Source organism: Plecotus auritus, assembly GCF_963455305.1.
Source record: "Plecotus auritus genome assembly, chromosome: 7".
Taxonomy (NCBI): Eukaryota; Metazoa; Chordata; class Mammalia; order Chiroptera; family Vespertilionidae; genus Plecotus; species Plecotus auritus.
Genome location: NC_137774.1, coordinates 134,659,201 through 134,682,363, shown reverse-complemented (window position 1 = coordinate 134,682,363; position 23,163 = coordinate 134,659,201). Strand labels below are relative to the sequence as shown.

Genomic DNA, 23,163 nt, shown 5'->3' with positions numbered 1-23,163 from the left:
TCACAATGTACATGTATATCAAATAATCAGGCTGAACACCTTAAATATATACAATTTTAATCAGTTAACTATCCTATCTAATAAAAGAGTACTATGCAAATTGACCTGTCACTCCAACACACAAGATGGCTGCCCCATGTGGACACAAGATGGCTGCCACAAGATGGCCAGCAGGGGAGGGCAGTTGTGGGCGATCAGGCCTGCAGGGGAGGGCAGTTAGGGGTGACTGGGCCTACAGGGGAGGCCAGTTGAGGGGGACCAGGCCTGCAGGGGAGGGCAGTTGGGGGGAACCAGGCCACCAGGGGAGGGCAGTTGGGGGGGGACTGGGCCTGCAGGGGAGGGCAGTTGGGGTGGGGGACTGGGCCAGCAGAGGAGGGCAGTTGGGGAAGACCAGGACAGCAGGGGAGGGCAGTTGGGGGGGACCAGGCCTGCAGGGGAGGGCAGTTAGGGGAGACCAGGCTGGCAGGGGAGGGCAGTTAGGGGCAATTGGGCTGGCTGGGGAGCAATTAGGTGTCAATCAGGCTGGCAGGGGAGTGGTTAGGGGGTGATCAGGCTTGCAGGCAGAAGCGGTTAGGGGCAATCAGGCAGGAAGGCAGGCGAGCAGCTGGGAGCCAGCAGTCCTGAATTGTGAGGGGGATGTCCGACTGCCCTCAAGGGGTCCCAGATTGGAGAGGGTGCAGGCTGGGCTGAGGGACCCCCCGCCCCGTGCACGAATTTTGTGCACTGGGCCTCTAGTACTTCAATAAAGTTGATGGGAAATGATATAAAGATACTCTAAATGGAAAAAGAAGTCAGAGACATTTAAAAGTGAGAGAGATTTTATACAAGGAAGGTTCTCTGTTGCTGAGATGGAGGGGTCATGTGGCCAGGATCCAAGAGCCAACTCTAGAAACTGAGAGCAGTCCCTGACTGACAGTTAACTAGACAATGAGGACCACAGTTCTACAATCACAAAGAACTGAATTCTACCAATAACCACAGAGCTCTGAGACCCAGACCACTATGGCACCTCTGACTGACATCTTGATTTTGCCCAATGAGACCCTGAGCAGAAAATCCAGTTATGCTGTGTCTAGACTTTCAACTACATAATGTGCAATAATAAATTTGTGATGTTTTATGGGGGAAAAACACACAAAGATACTCTTAACTGAAAAACAGATGGAGAGAGAACCAAGATGGCAGCATAGGTAAACACCTGTACTGCTGCCTCTCACAACCACATCAAAATTACAACCAAAAGACAAAACAACTATCATCCAGAATTGCAGGAAAGCTGGCTGAGTGGAAGTTCTACAACTAGAGGTAAAGAAGAAAGCGTATCAAGACTGGGAGGAGGTGTGGAGGCACAGAACGGGCTGGCACCCGGGTGTGCTGCTTTCTTAATAGGGAGGGAGATACAAGCTCCCACTTGTTCTGAACTCCGGTTCTGGGCAAGACTCTGGGGGACCCAGACACATACAGGGAGAAACCGGACTGTCTGGCATCAGGACAGGAACAGGAGGGTGGCTTTCTTTCAGACGGAGGTGCTCCCAGAGGTCATTTTTCCAGTGCTGGGACCTCTCCGGTGCAGGGCTGACTGGCAGCTACTACTGCTGTTTGCTCTGCCCAGGAGATTACCTGAGACCCTGCCCCACCCAATTTACAACCCCACCCAAGCTGTGTGCAGAGGCTTTTGCACATGAATGGCCTGTCCTTTCTCAGCCTAAAACCTGTCAAACAGGAAGCAGCAGCCTGCCTTGCTACACAGCTGGGCCTCGTCTGGGCACTTCCAAACCCAATACAAAGAGGAGGAATCTGCAGATCTCTCTGTAGCTCCTGCTGGGCGGCCCCAGGCAATGGCTGACTTTGCACCTCCTTGGCGATCCAAGAGCCAGTGTAACCAGTAGTCAGTGTGAGACCATACCAGATTACAACTCTTCACATCCATAAGTGACACGCTCAAGGGGCAGACTCAGTGAGCAACAAAGCCCCACTGAAGCAAGTCCTGCCCCATAAGGATGTCTCCTGCACAGCAGCTCTTCCATTGTAGATGCAGCTGGTCCTCACAGCCAATTGGCCTAGAGGTCAATTCCTCCCAGTGATACCAACAACAATCAAGGGTTAACTACAACAAGACTGTGCACACAGCCCACAAAGGGGTGCACCAAGAGTGTCCACCTCAGGTGATTGGGATGGCTGAGCCACTGGGCCCTATAGGACACCTACCACACAAGGCCACTCTATCAACTCAAGGAGACTTAGCAGCTACCCAATACATAGAAACAAACAAAGGGAAGCAGCCAAAATGCAGAGACAAAGAAAGATGTCACAAATGAAAGAAATGGATGAAAGCAAAATACTGGATATAGAGTTCAAAACCACAGTTATAAGGTTACTCAAGAATCTTCTAGAAACCTCCGAGGAACTTAGTGAGACCTTCAAGGAACTTAGTGAGAATGCCAAAAAAATGAAAAAGGACCAGTCAGATATTAAGCATACACTGCCTGAAATAAAGAATAATATACAGAGATTCAACAGTAGACTAGAAGATCCCAAGAATCAAGTCAAAGATTTGAAGTATGAGGAAGCAAAAAACACCCAACCGGAAGAGCAAAAAGAAAAAAGAATCCAAAAATATGAAGATAAGTGTAAGTAGCCTCTGGGACAACGTCAAGCGTATCAACATCTGAATTATGAGGGTGCCAGAAGAAGAGAGAGAACAAGATATTAAAAACCTATTTGAAGAAATAATGACAGAAAACTTCCCCCACCTGGTGAAAGAAACAGACTTACAAGTCCAGGAAGCGCAGAGAACCCAAAACAAAAGGAATCCAAAGAGGACCACACCAAGACACATCATAATTAAAATGCCAAGGGCAAAAGACAAAGAGAGAATCTTAAAAGCAGCAAGAGAAAAACAGTTAGTTACCTACAAGGGAATGCCCATACAACTGTCAGCTGATTTCTCAACAAAAACTATGCAGGTCAGACGGGAGTGGCAAGAAATATTCGAAATGATGAATAGCAAGAACCTACCACCAAGATTACTCTACCCAGCAAAGCTATCATTTAGAATTGAAGGTCAGATAAAGAGCTTCACAGACAAGAAAAAGCTAAAGGAGTTCATCACCACCAAATCAGTATTATATGAAATGCTGAAGGGTATTCTTTAAGAAGAGGAAGAAAAAAGGTAAAGATAAAAAATTATGAACAACAAAGTGACAACATATACATATCTATCAACAAGTGAATCTAAAAATCAAATGAATAAAAAAAATCTGATGAACAGAACAAACTGGTGAATGTAATAGAATCAGGGGCATAGAAAGGGAGCAGACTGACAATTCTCGGGGGGAAGGGGCTGTGAAGAGTGCGGGAAGAGATTGGACAAAGAACTTACACCTATGGATGAGGACAGTGGGAGTGGGGGAGGGCCTGGGGTCGGGGCAAACCAGGTGGAGGGGAGAAAAAAGAGGAGGAACATCTGTAATAATCTGAACAATAAAGATTTAAAAACAAACAAACAGATGGAGAATCAGAGTCAGAAGGGACATAAGTGGTCATATAGTTCAATCTCAATTTACATATTAGAAAGTCAAGTCCCAGAGTGATTAACTAGTTGATAGGGTCTGTGTTATAGTTTATAATTCTGATTTCAACTCTATCATGTGAATTAGTGGTCGTGGTAGCCAGTCTCCATTATGGCCCCAATGATCCTTACTTCCTGGAATTCCTGCCTTTTGCAGTTACCTCACACATTGAATTTGGGTTAGCCCTGTGTGACCAATGGAATGTAGTGGAGGTGGGATTCTGGGACTGAAGACCAGAGGCTAGATCTTAAGAAGCCTTGCAGCTTCCACATGGGCTTCTTAGAATGCTCACTTTTGGAAAATCCTTTTCTCAAATAAGAAGAAATTCATTTGACTTATGTTTGTGATTATTGCTGAATGGTTACGGATGTAAGAAGAATCCCATGAGTCAAACATAGTCTGGTCCCTTAAACCCTGACAAGAATTCTAATTACTTTAAATCATCTAAATTCACCAGCTAAAAGACAGACATTCACAGATTGGACCCAACTTTTTGCTGTCTATAAGAAACTCACTTCAAACACAACAAAACAGACAGATTGAAAAGAAAAGGATGAAAAAAAGAAATATCATGCAAACATTAAAAAAAGGAGTGGCTCTATTAATACTGGATAACTGGATAGACTTCAGAGTAAAAAACTTAGGGACAAAGAGGAATATGACATAATGATAAAATGATCAATCCACCAAGAAAATATAGTGATCCTAAATATGTATGCATTAAACAAGACAGCTTCAAATACACAAAACAAAACCTGACAAAGCTAAAAGAAGAGAAAAATCCACAAATGTATTTGGGGGTTTCATTATCCCCTTCTTAGCAACTGATAGCAGTACTAGACAGAAACAAAAAATCAGCAAAGCTATAAAATAACTGAACAATACCATCAACCAACAAGATTAATTAATATTTATAGAACATTCTATCTAAAAGGAAAATACAAATACTTTTCAAGCACCCATGTAATATTCATAACAAACAGCATATTGCATACTGGGCCAAAAAGCAACAACAAAAAGAAAATAATCGAAACAAAAACAGGCCCTAGCCAGTTCCTCAGTGGTTAGAGCATCAGCTCACAGACTGAAGGGTCTCAGGTCCAATTCTGGTCAAGGGTATGTACCTCAGTTGCAGGCTCAATCCCCGGTCCTGGTCCATCCCTGGCTCTGATGTGTGTTTCTCTCACATCCATGTTTCTCTCTCTCTCTTTCTTCCCTTTCACTCTCTCTCTAAAAATCAGTCAGAAAAATATCTTCAGGTGAGAACAAAACAAAAAGAGGACAACTGGAAAATTATTAAACTTTTAGAAATCAAACACCGTATTTCTAAATAACCCATGGGTCAAACATGGAAGTCTCAAAGAAAACAGAAATATACAGATAAATAAAATTGAGAATATAACATCAAATTCTGTGTGATACAGCTAAAACAATGCTTACAGAGAAATTTATAGTACTACAAGAAGATCTCAAATTAAAAATCTATGTTCTTAGTTCAGGAACTTAGAAAAGGAAGAAAAAAATAAACCCAAAGCAAGCAGAAGGAAGGAAACAATAAAAATAAGATAAAAACCCAATGAAATAAAAAACAGGAAAACAACAAAGAAAAATCAGTGAAACAAAGAGCTGGTGTTTTGAAAAAAAATTTGATAATTTTTTGTAAGACAATGATAAAGTGAGAAGGCACAAACTACCAATATCAATAATAAAATAGAGGATAGCACTACAGACCTTGTAACCATTAAAAGGGAAAAAAATACTATGAACAGTATTATAAAATTGTTCATAATGCTCATGAATTTAACAACTTTCTTCTAAATTGTTAAATTCATGAGCATTATGAGTTGTTAAATTCATGAGCATTATGAACAATTTTATTATATTGTTCACTGAAAATACAAATCACTAAAACATAACTGATAACCTGAATGGTTCTATAATTATTAAATAAGTTAAATTTGTAATTAAAATGTCCCTAAAAAAGCAAATCACTAAAACTCAACTGATAACCTGAACAGCCACATAGACAATCATGTCATTTTGCAGATTAGGACAGTTTTATGCCTTTTCAATTGTATGTCTACCCCTCCCCCCCCCCCTTGCCTGATTGTTCTGGCAAGCTCTTACAGTACTATCTATATATTCTATATATATAAAAGCCAAGCAACTGGAACAAATGAATGACTACAACAACCAGTCGCTATGATGCCCACTGCGGCAGCCAACCGGCCCGATTGGGGCCCAATCGGCGTCCCCCAACCTCCCACAGCCCTTCCCCTGGCTGGCCCTGCCCCTGATTGGTCCCAATCAGGGCAGGCAGGCTGGACCCCACCTGTGCACAAATTCATGCACAGGTGGGCCTCTAGTGTTGAATAAGAGTGGTGAGTGAGAGATGACATCCTTACTTTGTTCTAATATCTGGTAGATGGCACTTAAATCTTTTACAATTAAGGATAATGTTAGCTATAGGGTTTTTTTTGTCAATGGTCTTTTTTAAGTTGAGAAGTTCACCTCTGTTCCTAGTTCCTGAGTGTTTTGGTCATGAATGGGTGTTGAATTTTGTTAAATGCTTTTTCTCTGTCATTTGATAATATCCATATGAGTTTTCTTCTTTGGCCTTTGATATTGTGGATAGCATGGGGTGATTTTCAGATATTGAATAAGGCTTGCATATCTTCTTGATTACTTGACCATGGTGTTTAATTCTTTTCATATGTTGCTAGACTCAATTTGCTAATATTTTGCTGAGGATTTCTGCATCTTAAGTTCATGGGAGATAATGATCTGTAATTTCACTTTTTTTATACTGGCTTTGTCTAGTTTGGGTATCAGGTTAATACTAGTCTTATAAAATGAGTTGGGAAATGTTCTCTCCTTTTTTCTTGAGGGATCTATGTAAAATTGGCATTAATTCTTTTTTAAATATTTGATAAAATTGTTCAGTAGAACCATCTGGGCTTGCAGAATCAGCTTTGTGAGAGAGCCTTGGTCAATTTCCTCTTTGTAGAATGAAGTCTCCTGTTATTTTCAATATATTTAATGAAAAAGTTTCCCTTTCATTTTTAGGGGGAAAAAAAATGAAATTGTGAATGATAACTCATGTTTCAAATAAGTCACAAAAAACATGCACTCATCTTTCTCAAAAAGACAAAATTTCACAACACTTCAATTATCTATATACATAAAAAGCCAGCGACCAGAAAGCTGCTATGACCATAATGACCGGTTGCTATGATGCCCACTGCAGCCAGCGAACCAGCCCAATCGGGGGGCAGGGCCTGTGGCCAACCTCCCAGGGCCTCTCCCCCCAGCCGGCCCTGCCCCTGATTGGCCTCTCCCACCCCAATTGAGGGCGGGGTGGCCAGCCAACCTCCTCTGCAGCCCTTCCCCCAGGCCAGCCCCACCCCCGATTGGCCCGCAGCCCCTCCTCCCGGCCGGCCCCACCCGATTGCCCCCCTCCTACCCTAATAGGGGGCAGGCCAGCCGGCCAACCTCCCGCTGTCTCCTCCTCCTGACAGGCCCAGCCCCGATTCACCCCAACTGGGGCCGGGCCAGCCAGACCCCACCTGTGCATAAATTCGTGCAGTGGGCCTCTAGTATGTAATAACTGCAAAGTTTTTTGGGAAATCTTGGTTGAAATATTGTACCAGTTTACCTTTTTACTATTAATTTTGGAAAATAAATGAGTAGTCTCAGGTGAAATAAAAGATATGTCATTATTAGCCAATCATTTCTGTTCTAGGAGAGGTTTAAAGAAAGAAAAAAAAAAAAAGACCAGAATACCTTCCTTGGTTGAAGGCAAATCATCTCACCTATCCCTAATTGAGGGCTGAGGAGGAGACTGAAGAAGAAGAAGTATATGAAAACTGGAGAGCTAAAATCAATTTGGGCAATATTTGAATGTTATGTAATATTGTTTAGCCAGAAAAGAAAAGGATAGTCGAATAGGATACTCTGACTGATATTTTGGCCTCTTGAGTCCTGAAACTTCTACCTAGGTACTTATTTTAAAAGAACCAAAATTAGGTGTAGTCCAGGAAAAACCAATTTTGGCAAACAATTTCAGGTAAGAAGTTTGACTGACAACATCATACATGTATGTTATAACACAGGGCCAGTTCAGAAGACTCAGGGAAATCAGAGCAAAACGGATCCAAGAAAGAGAAGAGTCAAGGTAGTGAGAAGTGTCTGAGGACAGCATTTAACTCAGAAGAGGAGGAAATACAGGGAGAAGACTACAGAACCCACAAAATGCAGCACTTGGCTTCCTTGATATTTTCTAGGAGGAGCATAACAAATGACAAGAGACCACTATTGACCTTAAAGTCCTAGGCAATCAAGAATAGAGCAATGCTTCTGGCAATGCAACTCCGGCTACATATAATACAAAACATGAATGGCTGGCCACATTATAGCTAAAGTTAGCAAAAGGAAATTGAGAAAGCATGTGGGTTGGGCTAAAGACAGGTTTCATGAGACGCTGAAACTAAACTGCAAATGGCACTGTATACATTGCAGGTTGACAATAGCAAACAGAAAAATTTATTGTTCTGTAAATAGATATGGGATGGTATTTCTAAGTACTAGGCTGACTAGGAATCCAAGAAATCATGTTATAAACCATGAGCACTGTGACAGAAGAAGTTTAACATGACTGAGTATAAAAAGAACTTTTGAACAAAAAATTTTCCCTTGTATATCTGAATATGTAATCAATGATATAACCAGTAAGTGGCTAATATTTTTAAGTAACAATTAGAATCAGGATTCAATAGAATTAATCCTTACCTATATCAAGCAATGATTTATTTAAAAGATGATCAATATATAAATTCAAATGAAATAAAACAGATGTGACATTATTTGAAGAATTTAATTTAGAAAAGGAACACATTTATTCCCCACTCCATGTAACTTACAACTCCTATTCTAACTAGAGGGCTATTTTTAAAAAAATATATTTATTTTTATGGATTTCAGAGAGGAAAGGAGAGGAAGAGATAGAAACATCAATAATGAGAATCACTGATTGGCTTCCTCCTGCATGCCCCCTACTGGGGATTGATCCCGCAACCCAGGCATGTGCCCTTGACCAGAATCGAACCCGGGACCCTTGAGTCCATAGGCTGACACTCTATCCACTGAACCAAACCAGGGTTATTTTGAAATAGATTAATGGTGATAAAAAAGAACAGAGCTAAGAAAAATTAAATGAGGCCACTAGCTACACACCTGGAAAAATCAGCCCAATTTATTTAATCCAAGAAGAATCTAGATGAAAGAGTTATATATACTATTGTTATTTTTCATTAAATGTGAGAAACCAATAGAGGCATTAAAGTGAGAGAGGTGCAAAAATGATATGAATATATATGGGAGTATATATTTAAAAAGCATTTAACCATCATTATTTTAAGAATCAGAAAGTTACAATCTATATGTAAATCTTCTGAAGATTTGTAGGATTTAAAGAACTGTTAGTTCATTAAGGTCAACATATTTGGGGACATACTATATTTACATGTTTTCAAATCCTCCCCAATTTATGAATAACTGACACACAAATGTCCTTTGCTATATATACACACACAGAGGAAGGAAGGCTTTCCTAGAAGCTAAAGAAAATAAGAAGGTTCTCTTCCTGGATAGCTTGGGGAAGAAGATGTTTCAGGTGCCACCGCATTCCTTTTGCACCACAAAAAGCAACTACCTACAGAAAAATCCACTTTAAGTGATGATGTTTGCAAAATTAAGTCTGGATTAAGAGTGCACTATTACCATTTGTAACATAATTTATAGGGTGAAAACCACTGAGAGTTCATAAAGCTGATTTAAAATATAAATCTTGAGATTAATCTGTATAAATTTGTTCATACTTTCCTTTTTCCTAGTGTCATCTGAATTTTATTCTCAATGCACTTGACTTTGGACTTTAAAGGAGAAGTGAATTTGAAGAGATTAACCTGGGTGTTTGGTAGAGAAGGAATAGAGGGTGTCAAGAGACATACAGGTATGCCAACTTGAAGGCTTTTGCAATAGTATAAGCAAGAGATGATAGTGAACTGAACTAGGAGAGTGGCAGTAGAAAGAAATAGAGGGAATAAGAAACAGGACTTGATGTTATTAGATGTGGTTATTAGAAAGAGAGAGACGTATCAAGAAGGGACCCACTAAATTCTTGATTTGGGAATCTGGATGGGTGGAAGTAAGCATTTCCAAGTGAGGAGAAAAATAAGAGAGGAGATATAGCTTTTATATATATATCTGGAGTGGTCAGGCCCAGGGATATAAATGTGGGAGATACTGGCACTAGGGATTTGGGGGATTTTGTTTGTTGTGTTATTGTTTTTAACTTCATGACTAAAAGAGTACCTGGAACTGTATAAATCAATAAATATCTGTTGAATGAATAAATAAATGGGCATAAAGATGGCACTTAAAGTTACAGGAGGGTAGGAGATTACACAGAGAGGGATTTTAGAAATCTTAAAGGTTTAATAAAGTGTGTGTGTGTGTGTGTGTGTGTGTGTGTGTGTGTGTGTGTGTAGAGGTGGGGTAGATAAATAAGTGGATGAGGAGGGAGAGAGTAAAAAGAGTTTCAGTAAAGGAAACTGAGGAATACTGGCAGTGTAATAGAAAGAAAACCAGACTATTCTATTAAAGATGCCAATATAAAAGTGTGTGTCAAGGAGAGAGTGGTTACTGTGTCAAATGCTGTCGAGGTTACATGAGGGAAAGAAGTGATAACAATGTCACTAATGGCTGTAACCAGGGCTAGGGCATGCATTTCACTCTAATATGAAAGAAGGTAGTATGGGTACAGATGTAGGTAGGTTGATAGATTTTGTGGTGGGAATATGAGGAAGTTCCCCTGATAGCCTCTATTTTTGTTAGCCTACAATGAATATTCAATAAATGCTATCATGGGAATAAATAAGTACAGAGGATGTGGCAGGACTTACCTGCTTTTTAAGGGCATAATTTTCACTATCTTCAGCTTTCATTTTTTCAATCTTTTCTTCTTGTTGTTTTGCTTCTTTTTCATACATCATTTTTTCTTTGGCCAATCTAAAAATAAGCCAAAAACTTTTCAGAGAATTAACTCTATCAAACAGACCACAAGAAATAAAGAAACTATATAAATATAAAACACTTAAAATATCGAAGTGTATGTACTAGATGGGGAGAAGGAAGAAGAAAAACATTTTATCCATTTATGTTGGATCTCCATGCCCGTAAGTCCTACCTACACCTGCCTAAAGCAAGTGCAATCTGTCAAAACATGCAATTCTTAAATTTTCAAATATATTTTTATTGATTTCAGAGAGGAAGGGAGAGGGAAAGAGAGATAGAAACTTCAATGAAGAGAGAGAATCATTGATCGGCCTACTGGGGTTTAAGCCCACAACCTGGGCATGTGCCCTGACCAGGAATCAAACTGCGACTTCCTGGTTTATAGGTGGAGGCTCAATCACCAAGCCACACTAGCAGGGCCAATTCTTAAAGTTTTAATTAAAAAACATATCCCATTATAACTATTGTATTTACAATGTAAAAACAACACTCAAAATTATTATGTACTAACATTTCTGTCTTGCTTTTAAATGTTTTCCAAACTTTTACACTTGTACTTGAAAGAACATAATGTAAAAACTCAGCTTACAAGAAAAAAAAATCAGTATAGTGCATGCCAAATCCAAAACAAAGAAAGATTAGATTATTTTCAACAACTGAATTGTTTGACAAGAATTCACTGTACACATAATTTGATGCCTGACCTTCCTTGTGTGAGAAACTGGGATAGATAGTTTAGACATGGTTCTTTCACAGACAAGTAATAAAAACAAACAAGTATTTATTTACTAAAGCAAGAAAAAGTATTGATATAGATCAGGCAGATTTTAAACAATAAAGAATAGAGCAATACAAAGTTCTACTGATTATTCCTTTAGATAAGTATAGCCCTGGCCAGTGTGGCTCAGTTGGTTGGGCATCGTCCCATGCAATGCAAGGTCTCTGGTTTGATTCCATCAGGGCACATGCCCAGGTTTGGGCTCAATCCCTGGTTGGAGGTGTGAAAGAAGCAGCCAATTAATGTTTCTCTCTCACATTGACGTTTCACTTTCCCCCTCTTCCTTCCTCTCTAAAAATCAATAAAAAAAATCTTTAAAAAAATTGCTTTCCAAAAGGGTGATACCAATTAATACTGAACCTGCGATGTATAAAATTTCCTGTTTCTTCCTTTTATCCTGGTGAACAACTGTAATTGTAAAAATTATTAAATTTCTTATCAAGTATATACTATACTAAAGTCTGCTATAGTCACAGTCTATGTCTATTTGGTTATGTGTTCACTAAACATAAAGTTTTCTGGTCATTAAAAAACTATTAAATTTCTGACAATAAGAAGAGTGTGAAATGGTATTAAATTATGGTTTGAAATATTAATTTATTAGAACAGTAATTACTGTTGGTGGTGAAACAGCACCAGAATGTTACCAGTGATTGGACGTTGGTTCAACAACCATGGCACTGTACTTGAGTCTTGGCTAAGAAAGAATTCAGAGCCAAGACTCAAATACAAGCAAAAGTTTATTTAGAAAGTCACAGAGGTAGAAGTGAGCTATGGAAGAAGTAGAGTCAGCTCAGGAAAAAAAGTTACAGAGGCAAAAGAAGAGCCCTTGGAGCTTAGGAGAAAGAAAGCAAACAGACACACCTGAAGGAAGAGGCATGAGCAGTTCTAGAGCTAGAGAGCTAGAGAGCACTTGCACTGGGGTCCTCAGTCCTGAGAGTTTTTATCCTCTCCTTAAAGATAAGGGACCTTAGGGGAAGTCTCAGAAGAAGATCTCAAATAGAATATTCATCAGCTTTTCCAGGTGTGTCCTTTCAGTCTCTACTGATAGGTTGGTACCAGGGCAGAGGGTCATCTTGGCTGGCCTTGCTGCTTTTCTGGGCCTGGAGCTAACACACAACTAAGGCCTAGATGTTATCTCTAATTTGACCAAAACTCTGTCTCTGACCCAAGGCTTTGTACCTAAGATTATTTGATGTGGGTCAGAATCTCATTGTCTTGAGGGCTTAATGCTTAAGTGGGTAGTGGTGCAAGGGCTTGTATGGTAGTCATATGAGGCTATTCTCTAGGTCCCTTGTTCCTCCTCTAAGGGGGTCTATCACATGACTAGCGACATCAGAGGAGGCAATGTCAGGGGAGGGCCTGAACGCATGATTAGTGATATGAAAGATCAGGGGGTCTAAATTGCATGACCAGTGATATGCAAAGGTAGGAAAGGTCAACCTAGGGGTGAGATCTGTATTTCCCAGTTTTGCTGGTTGCTAGGTACTGGAGGCTTTTCAACCTGGTGACGTTTTGTACCTGGCCAATCTTCCTACTCTGCTCATGTCTGTCTAACTGTCTAATATAATTACTGGATAAGTATTTTCTGAATAATGAATGAGTATCTTCTGGTGAATTTGGCCCTTATTCCTTACTCTAGGGAAGGCTAAGATTTAGTAAAAAAATTTAATTCAATTAAGTATATACAGTCACAATTTAAAAATCTGTTACTAAAATATGATTTTCTGTAACAAACATACATGTTCCTATAAATACAGAACTATATAAAAATTATAATGAACAAAATCTTAAAATTCATTCAAAATCTCATTGCTCAAATTAAGTACTACTGATCCAAAATGCACATAATTCTGAAATAAAAGTTAAAAAAATAGAAAAAGTCTAAGTTTGGCACAAACTCATTTAGCAGCAAAATGTGTCCTCAAATGACATGAAACTACAGACTTTATGTATCCTACTAAATAAATGTGAATAGTACATGTCTCACTGCAGAAATATTAATGTTTGATTAGAGTACTTCTCTAAATGCCATTATGTAAATGCACATATTACTGTTTCAAAACCTGAAAATATCTGAAATTCAGAAATACACATGGGCTCAAGGGTTTCACAGAGGCGATTATGGACCTGTATTAGCATTATTTTCCACTTGTCTTTCTCTTTAAACATGTATGTGTAAAAATTTATATTAATATATAAATACAAATATACATATATATTTATAAATAAGATAATGTATAATTTCCAATGTCATTAAACATTCTTTTGAAAATATAGCTTTTAGTGGCTACAAAGCATTTTTATAATATTATTACAACAACTTATTAAAGTGTCCTATCAGACATTTAGGCAACCCCCATATTATAAATACTGTAATGAATATCCCTACTCATCAATTTTGTGAGTGTGTAATATTTTCTTACTACAAAATATTTAAAATATATCATGCCTGATGAGAAATAAGACTAAGTTCTTTTCTAGTAAACCAGTGATCATTTACTGATGAATACTTCCTTTTCCTGCTGTGATAAGCCACCTTTGTCATTCATTATTATTGGTAATACACAAATATTAAATCAATCTATCCTATTTTACCCTACTACTTGGTATTTCATTTTAGTCAAAGAAAACAGTAAGCCAGATTTCATTGTTTACACATTAATAAGCATATAAAATTTACATTAAAGAGATGTCAAATTAAAAAGAGAAAAATAAGGAAAATGAAACATCAAGGGAAAAGAATATAGTAAATCTGATATCCAATAAGAGTTACAGATAGTACAGAAAAAAAGCAAGGGAAGATTTAAAAAAAAATAAAATTTCCTACCCCTGGCCAGTGTGGCTCAGTTGATTGGAGTATTGTCCCATATACCAAAACATGGTGGGTTCAATTCCTGGTCAGGGCATATACCCAGCTTGCTAGTTCGATCCCCTGTTGGGCATGTACAGGAGGCAACCAACCAATGTTTTTCTTTCACCTGGATGTTTCTCTCTCAAAAATCAGTAATAAATAAAATAAAATTTCCCAGAGCTGGAAAAAGAACAACAATCTTAATTGAAAGGACTTCCTAATAGAACCAGTGAAAAAAAACCCCACATCTTTGTACATTGTTGGGAATTTCCAGATATCCAAGAATATTAAAGCTTTTAAAAAGAGAATAATAGGTCACCTATAAAAGGAAAACAAGTCAGATTGACATTACATTTCATGTTACTAACACTAGATACCAGAAGATGATAGAGCAATCCCTTGAAAGTTCAGAGAGAAAATTATTTATAACCTAGATTTATAACTAAATAGTGAGGGAAAAATTCAATAACTCACTCAGTACTTATTTACTAAATGGCCACTAAGTCCCAGGCATGATTTTATGAACCAAGGATACAGCAGTGAACAAAACTGCATGTCTATTCCATGACACTTTTTAGTGGGGAAATAAGGACAATACATAAGTAAAATATATAGCATGTGAGAATGTGATAAAGTGCTACAAAAATAAAATACAGTGAAGAAGGACTGGTAAAACAGAGGATTTGAAATTTAAGTCAGGGAAGGCCACTTTGAAGAGAGGGTATGTGAGTTCAGATCTGAAAAAGACAATTAGTCGTGTAAATAACTGATGAAAGAAATCATAGTCCAGGAGAGGTTTATTTAGTTATATAAAAATTCAAGTTTATTTACTACTATATGCCCCCTTTCTGACAAATTTATTTAAGAATGAACTCCCACAAATTGAAGGTGAAAATCAAGAAAAGAAACCATGATCAACATAATGCAACTGTCTAATGAAAGGAAAAAAAGAAACCCCAAATTAAAACTGTGCTGTAGGCCTGGAAAACAGTCTAAATAAGAATCTTAGTGAGGAGTCTTATAGGAACATCTTCAAAGAGGAATAGAATAGATTCTAAAGAACAAATACAATGAGTAAGAAGGTCAAAGAAAAGTCATTCATGTGTTTTTTTTTCCTCTCAATAAAAAATGAAAGACAATTAGAAACTTCAGAAAAAGCACACCCCAGCCACAGAGTTCTGGTTATAATATGAAGCAACTGATTAAAAAGAAAATTCATTTATTTATAAGCATAATCTCCTTTGGGAAGCATAGGATCACTGAGAAAGAAATGTAATCCTGTACTACATACCATATTTAAAATGATATATAATTAGAATTTATTTATTTATTTTCAACTTTTAGAATAGACCTATGAGCAAAATATATTTTCCCCTAGTTGTCTGAAATATTCAATTTGTTTTTAAAGTTTTTTAAAGCTAAGAAATGTCTAACAAACTTTTTTTCTCATAAAAATTTGAGATGACTCTAGCCAGCCAATGAAACCTCAGCATTTCATAAAAATTATACCACTAGTATAATCAATTTCCTGTGTTAAATTCCTAAGTTTGAAATCCCTAATATGATTTTCTTTTTACTGACTGATACAGTTCTCTTCTACTGACATAACTGATAACAAATTCTCTTGTCTCTGAAGAAACAAACAATATTTTTGAGATTTTTTATTGTATGAGAGATGAAGGAAGAAACTTTTTTTGAAGACCTAATATGAACAGATTTTTGTATACTTTATTGCATTTCATACTTACTTATTATTTTACACCTATTTAAGTATTATTCCCATTTTACAGTGCCTCCCCACAATGTTTTTAAGAGTCATTAGATTCAAAGAGAACTGAACCAGGATTTATTAATATTTCAAAATGAATAAAATATGAGCTACCATATTTCACAAACTTTGGCCAAAATGATAATACTAATGAAAATTAAGCTGACGACAGATAGCAACACTGATGAAAGAAGTCAAGTTGGATGAATGATTTTTGATATTTTAGCATTTCCAATGGCCATCACAGAATCTACTCTTCATAAACTAGCCTTGTGGTGAACTTCAACTAACACAACTCAAGAAGAGATAGTTACAATATTGGCATCTCATGGAACATGATATGTAGATCTAGGAAAAAGCTTGAATAATTCAAGATAAGCTAAAATTAAAATATGATAACCGAAGCAATTAACACATACTGATCATTTATTATGAGCCAAATACTACATCAAAGCATGCTACATGCACTGTCATTTAATCCTCAAAACAACCCTATAAAATAGGTACCACTGTGAGTCCCATTTTAGTTATAACTAAATTGAAATTCATGGAGCTTATCCAAGTTCTCACAGCTGTTAGGTGCTAAAGAACTGTTTTATTCCAAAGTTGATACTCTTAGCCACTATCATAAGCTTTTTAAAAATAAATCTCAGACATTAGAACACACAAAAAAGTTAAAATGCACTCAAATGTAATGGGCATTGTTGTTTGCCTAACCAGTAGCACTTCTTACTTGCCAACAGAATATAATTTTGATTATGATCATCCAAAAAGCCATGTCCTTCAAGGGAAGAGGCCAATCATAATGGTCTTACTCTCTTTGACAAGTGATAATTTAGGCATGATTTAAGTGACCTAATTCTGGCCAAAATTACAAAAGAGCCATCTGCTGGGGCTTCTGAGAAAGTTGTCATTTTTGCTAAATGCAATATAAGCAGGTATAAGTATCTTTTCTCCCCTGAACATTATCATCTGTGTTTGACATTTGCTACTTGTGGCAGGTGCCTTGGGATCATGAAGAGATCCAGCCTAAAAGGACAGGTCACTCTGGATGTCAGAGAACTTGAATCTTTGATAATGGCATTAAATTATTAAATTAAGCAACTCTGAAAGCATCCTACCTCCAGACTTCTTACTGTATGAGAGGATAAACATCCTTATAGCTTAAGCCACATATATTCTACTAGAGGCCCGGTGCATGAAATTCGTGCATGGGGGTGTGTGTCTCTCAGCCCAGCCTGCACCCTCTCCAATCTGGGACCCCTCGAGGGATGTCCGACTGTCCAGTGGGATCGGGCCTGAACGGGCTGTCGGACATCCCTCTCACAATCCAGGACTGCTGGCTCCCAACTGCTCTCCTGCCTGCCTTCCAGATTGGCCCTAACCACTTCTGCCTGCCAGCCTGATCACCCCCTAACCACTCCCCTGCCAGCCTGATTGATGCCTAACTGCTCCCCTGCCAGCCTGATTGCCCCCAACTGCCCTCCCCTGCAGGACTGGTCACCCCTAACTGCACTCCTCTGCAGGCCTGGTCACCCCTAACTGCCCCCTCCCCTGCTGGCCTTGTCCCCGCCAACTGCTCTCCCCTACAGGCCTGGTCCCCCCCAACTGCTCTCCCCTGCAGGCCTGGGTCCCTCCCAACTGCCTTTCCCTGTAGGCCTGGTTGCCCCCAACTTCACTCCTCTGCCGGCTTGGTCACCCCTAACTGCCCTCCCCTGCAGGCTTGATCGCCCCCAACTGCCCTCCCTTGCAGGCCTGGTCCCTCCCAACTGCCCTCCCTTGCTGGCCATCTTGTGGTGTCCATCTTGTGTCCACATGGGGGCAGGATCTTTGACCACATGGGGGCAGCCATCTTGTGTGTTGGAGTGATGATCAATCTGCATATTACTCTTTTATTAGATAGAGGCCTGGTGCACGGGTGGGGGCTGGCTGGTTTGCCCTGAAGGGTGTCCCGGATCAGGGTAGGGGTTCCCTTGGGGTGTGGGGCGGCCTGGGTGAGGGGCCTGATGTGGTTTGCAGACCGGCCATGGCCCCTGGTGACCCAAGCGGAGGCCCTGGTATCTGGGGTTTATTTATCTTCTACAATTTAAACTTTGTAGCCTGGAGCGGGGCCAAGCCTTCTGCTTGCTCCGTGGTGGCAGCCACTTCTATTGGGATTTATGTATCTTCTATAATTGAAACTTTGTAGCCTTAAGCTACAAACTTTGTAGCCTTTGGGCTGGCCAGGGAGTGTGGAAAGCTTGGCTTCCTCCATCGCCAGGGGCAACCCTAGCCTCCTGCTCTTTCCAGCTCCGTGGCTGCCGCCATTTCTGTTTGGGTTTATGTATCTTCTATCATTGAAACTTTGTAGCCTTGAGTGGAGGCCTAGGCCGGCAAGGGCAGGCGGAAAGCTTGGCTTCCTCCATTGCCGGGGAAACCCAAGCCTCCCTCCTGCTCTCTGTGGCTGTAGCCATCTTGGTTGGGTTTATCTGCATATTCGCTCCTGATTGGCTTGTGGGCGTGGCTTGTGGGTGTAGCAGAGTGATGGTCAATTTGCATATTATTCTTTTATTAGATAGGATTACTTTGAAGCTAAAAGCATCTGAAGTGACAATCATTAACAGCACAAGATTTTCCTGCAGATACAGAAATGCATTCTTACTTTGGGCTAATTCACTCTAAATTAATCCCTTAAAAGCTGAGAAACTTCATATTTTTCTTCCCATAGACAAACATGAAAAAAGTAAAGAGAAAATTTCCTATACAATACCCAATTTTATGTTTCTACTGTATTAAGAAATATTCCCTATAAATTTTGTGCAAAAGTTCTTTATTTCACACTTAAAACTAAATTAGTGTGAAACTTAAAAATTTTGTTTTTGTTTTTAATAATCATGGTATTTACTAGAAGGCTAATATCCATAATAAATAATACAACCTTCTATCTATATCACATTTTCAATTTATAAAGTACATCTACAACACAGGATACTGGATATTAAATATTAAAATAGAAAAATATCAATGCACCTAAACAATCACTTACAGGAAAGTGAGTATTAAGTAAATATTAATATCTATAAACTAGACTGGGGGTAAGATGTTTAATGGTGTTAAAAAGTAAACACTATGGCCAACACCGGTTTGGCTCAGTGGATAGAGCGTCGGCCTGCGGACTCAAGGGTCCCAGGTTCGATTCCGGTCAAGGGCATGTACCTTGGTTGCGGGCACATCCCCAGTAGGGGGCGTGCAAGAGGCAGCTGATCGATGTTTCTCTCTCATCGATGTTTCTAACTCTCTATCCCTCTCCCTTCCTCTCTTCCTCTCTGTAAAAAAATCAATAAAATATATTTTAAAAAAAAAAGTAAACACTATGGTACCAGGAAAAGTGTATTCACTTACAACTTGGAACTCAGTAACTTCTTGTCAAATGAATTTAAAATTCGTATCTTTCTCAGTGAAGAGGAACAAAGCATTCAAGATTGGGAAGAGAAGCTATTTGACTTAACAAATAAAGTAGGCAACAAGTTTTTCTGCTAAACATATCAGTAGAAAGTATTCTATAGAAATCAGAGTAAAGTACTATATTTGAATGAATTTTAGACTTTTGACCAAGAATTCTAGTAATGTGACCCCAGAAACAGAAGCACTAACATTTTTACAAAAGAATGTTAGAACAAAAATACCAAGAAAGATGCAGGGGGAAAAAAATTGATTCATTAGGAAAATACAAGAAGACTGCAAATTAGAAGCTAATTGCTCAGCCACCACAATAAAAAATTCTCAATAGTGCCTTAGTGAGGAAGAACTGAAGATTGACATAGGAATCTGATGATTTAGTACTTATGATCTATATAGCAAAATGTATGTGGTTAAAATTCAGGAGGTTTTAGTCATTCTGTATTAATTCTTTAGTGGTCACTATAAAGTCAAATGAGATTTCTCACTATTCCCGTATTTCAATAATTATAGTCAAGATTTTGGGAATCGGCAAACTAAGGAAGAATCTGCTACAATATTGTCTTAACAAAACACATAAAAATGTGCTAGACACAAACACACATAAAATGAGATGGGGCTGGAGATGCTGTCTGAGTGGGATACCTTCTCTCCCTCTTCATTCTCTTTTTCCCACCCCATTCATTCTTCAAAACTTAACTCAAATGTCCTTGGATTCCAGAAGGACCACGCAAGCCCTATTTTTATCACTTTCTAAGATGCCACTGTGGATCCTTTCTATGGAACTTGATAATATATTTATCTGCATCACAGAATTCGTCACAATAGGTTAAAATTTTGTCTACTTCCACTCTTGAAGCTGAATGATCTGACTGGAAATGTGTCTTCTTATCAGCATCTGTCCGAGTGTATGCCTCTCAGAACTCACAATTACCTTGAGAGATAAGCAGGGCAACTATTATCATCCCCATTTTCAAATAGGAAACTGCAATTCAAAGAGGTAATGACTCACCTAAAGACAGCTGGCCAAGAAATGGTGACATCAGGATTTGAAATTATGACTTCTAACTTCAAGTGTCAGCACTTTCTAAAACATTATACTATCTCATGTTTAAAATAAATAAAGCAATTTTCAAATTTTAAATTTCTTCCACCTGTTCCAAAAGTAAAATAATCCCAGAGTTTAAAATTTGAATAGCATAAAATAATACAAAGTAAAAAAGCAACCAATTACTCACACACCCTACCTCTAGCTACTCAGTTCCCACTACTGGAAGCAACATGTTATCAATTTCTTGTCTATCCTAAATGAAAGAAATTAAATGCTTAACTGATGGTATTTGTTACCTTACCTCCCGCTACCCATTAATTAACCCACTAAGCTGGAAATGGTTCAAGTTATATTCACTGCTTATGTAAAATATATGCTTTAATTGTAATAAGTAAGACAAATGTTTTGTAAATAGCTACAATGATGCATGCCAAACACAAAATCAATACCACTATGTTATTTTGTAATATTGTGAACTTTAGACGTTAACAAACTGATTAATCTTAAGAATTCATAATTCACAAAACACAAATGTAAAACTAAGTATTTCTCTAACCCTCTAAACTGTCCCTTAAAAGTTTTGAGATGTTGGTGAAATTGAAAAGTGTTTGCTAATGAAAGAGCTAAGAACCCTTCTGTGAACAGTTTCTGCTTGAGTTTGTATGAGAAAGCAATAGTATCTCCCACAGCTACTTCATCTCTATACAGAACACTCTGACAGTTGTATTTACTACTTAAAGTCACAAATTTCTCTGTACATTTGACTTTCTATCCGCTGTTCAAATTTGTATCCCTGTCTTTATAACATCTCTATTTAAACATCCCACCAGCAATTAACTGAAACAGGTTGGAAAGTGAGCTCACCATTTTCCTATTCTAAAACAAAACCCCTTTTCCCAACTTGAAATGTCAACATAAGAATCACAGAGGTACTGGATAAAAGTAAGCCTGGCTTGTAAGAAGTTTAGGGGAAAAGAATTAAGTTGTCTGCAAGTTCAATATGAGAGAAGAGTGTGATGTAGCTGCTAAAAAATAAAAGCAAAAAAACAAACAAAAAAACAGCCAAGAAGCAAAAAAACCTAAAACATGGTAGGTAAATGGGACTGCATTAGATGAACTGCATCTGTGTTATTATTTTTTATAATTTTACAAGGCATATAAAGCATTTTTTAAAAAAACTTAAGCCAAATTACCTAAGTCTTTAACTGCTTAAATATTACTTTTAAATAACATTTGGTAATGGTACTTCAGAGCTGTATTTGATACAATTTTAATAGCTAGCAAATCTGGTTTGAAAATTCAATATAGTAAAATTTTCTTAAGTCTAAGCTTAGATTAGTGATTCCCAATGACTATGAAGCCCTCCAAATCTTTGTCTGTCATATTAATTATAGTGTGTAGTTTTTAAAAAGTTTGCATTATATCTAACATTCCCTACTTCTATTCTATAATTGTTTATTCAGAGTAAAACAGTAATTTTATAGCTTGACTTCCTCAACTTAATACTGTTGAAAAATAATGCATTTTCACAACTGGAGGCATACCACCTTTAGCTCTCCTCCCATGAACAATATGTGTTAGCATGTAAAAACATGAAAGGTCTCTAACTGTATTTCACAAAAAACAGAAGAATATATCATGTATTTTATTGCATTTTAAGAGCATCATAACATTTTGTGAGTTGTTCCAAACAGTCTTTCTAGACTATTTTAGATGAGTTATTTTAAAGAATCTTAGGATCCTGATACTGAGAATAGACTACTATGCAGCATTAGGGTTAAAGAAAGACACAGGAGCTACTTCAAACTTATCTGTATGTAGGGAAGAAATTTTATTCTTTTATTGACTATGTAAATATAACCAAACTGCCATTTTTCAAATGTAGTAAACAATTGTTTTATTTCACAGAAAAAAAAGGAATGCTCTTGCAATGAAAAGAAAAAGGTTTCTATGAATAAAACGTGGGAAATATTGCATAACTCTATTCCCCTCTTAAAGATTTCCGTAGTGAGCCCTAACCGGTTTGGCTCAGTGGATAGAGCGTTGGCCTGCGGACTTAAGGGTCCCAGGTTCGATTCTGGTCAAGGGCATGTACCTTGGTTGCGGGCACATACCCAGTAGGGAGTGTGCAGGAGGCAGTTGATCGATGTTTCTAACACCCTATCCTTCTCCCTTTCTCCCTGTAAAAAATTAATAATATATACTTAAAAAAAAGATTTCCATAGTGAGAGCTCTTGAATAATCTTATAATAGAGAAACATGTTAAATTTTGTTTAATTCAGCCCTTCTCAAATTAATCTGAAAAGAGAACACTTTTTCAACATACCTAAAAGATCTAGTTAACCATATTCTATAGAACACCAAAACTTGGAATCCAAAATGAGAGGCAGGTAATATTCAAAATTCTGAGTATGGTATTAGATATGTTTCTATTTCTAAAGTATGTGTTTACCCTATATTAAATACAAAAATATTTTATTCAAAATTTCCAATTTATAGAAGTTAATAAAATGTCATATTAATTATCAACTTAATACAATTAATTTTTAAAATAAATCTTAACTGGGCAACAATAACTTAATACTAGTATATATCTCTGTATATTAGTGTAATTAATATTAAATAAAT

At 37.9% G+C, this 23,163-nt stretch overlaps 1 protein-coding gene across 1 annotated transcript in view; it reads right to left on the bottom strand.

Annotated features, from left to right (window-relative positions):
- TBCA (tubulin folding cofactor A) overlaps positions 1-23,163 on the bottom strand; it is a 70,094-nt gene that overhangs the window by 7,301 nt on the left and 39,630 nt on the right. The window contains exon 2 of the mRNA XM_080682788.1: positions 10,535-10,640. Coding sequence (XP_080538914.1) covers positions 10,535-10,640 — 106 coding nt within the window. The remainder of the gene's footprint in view (positions 1-10,534; positions 10,641-23,163) is intronic.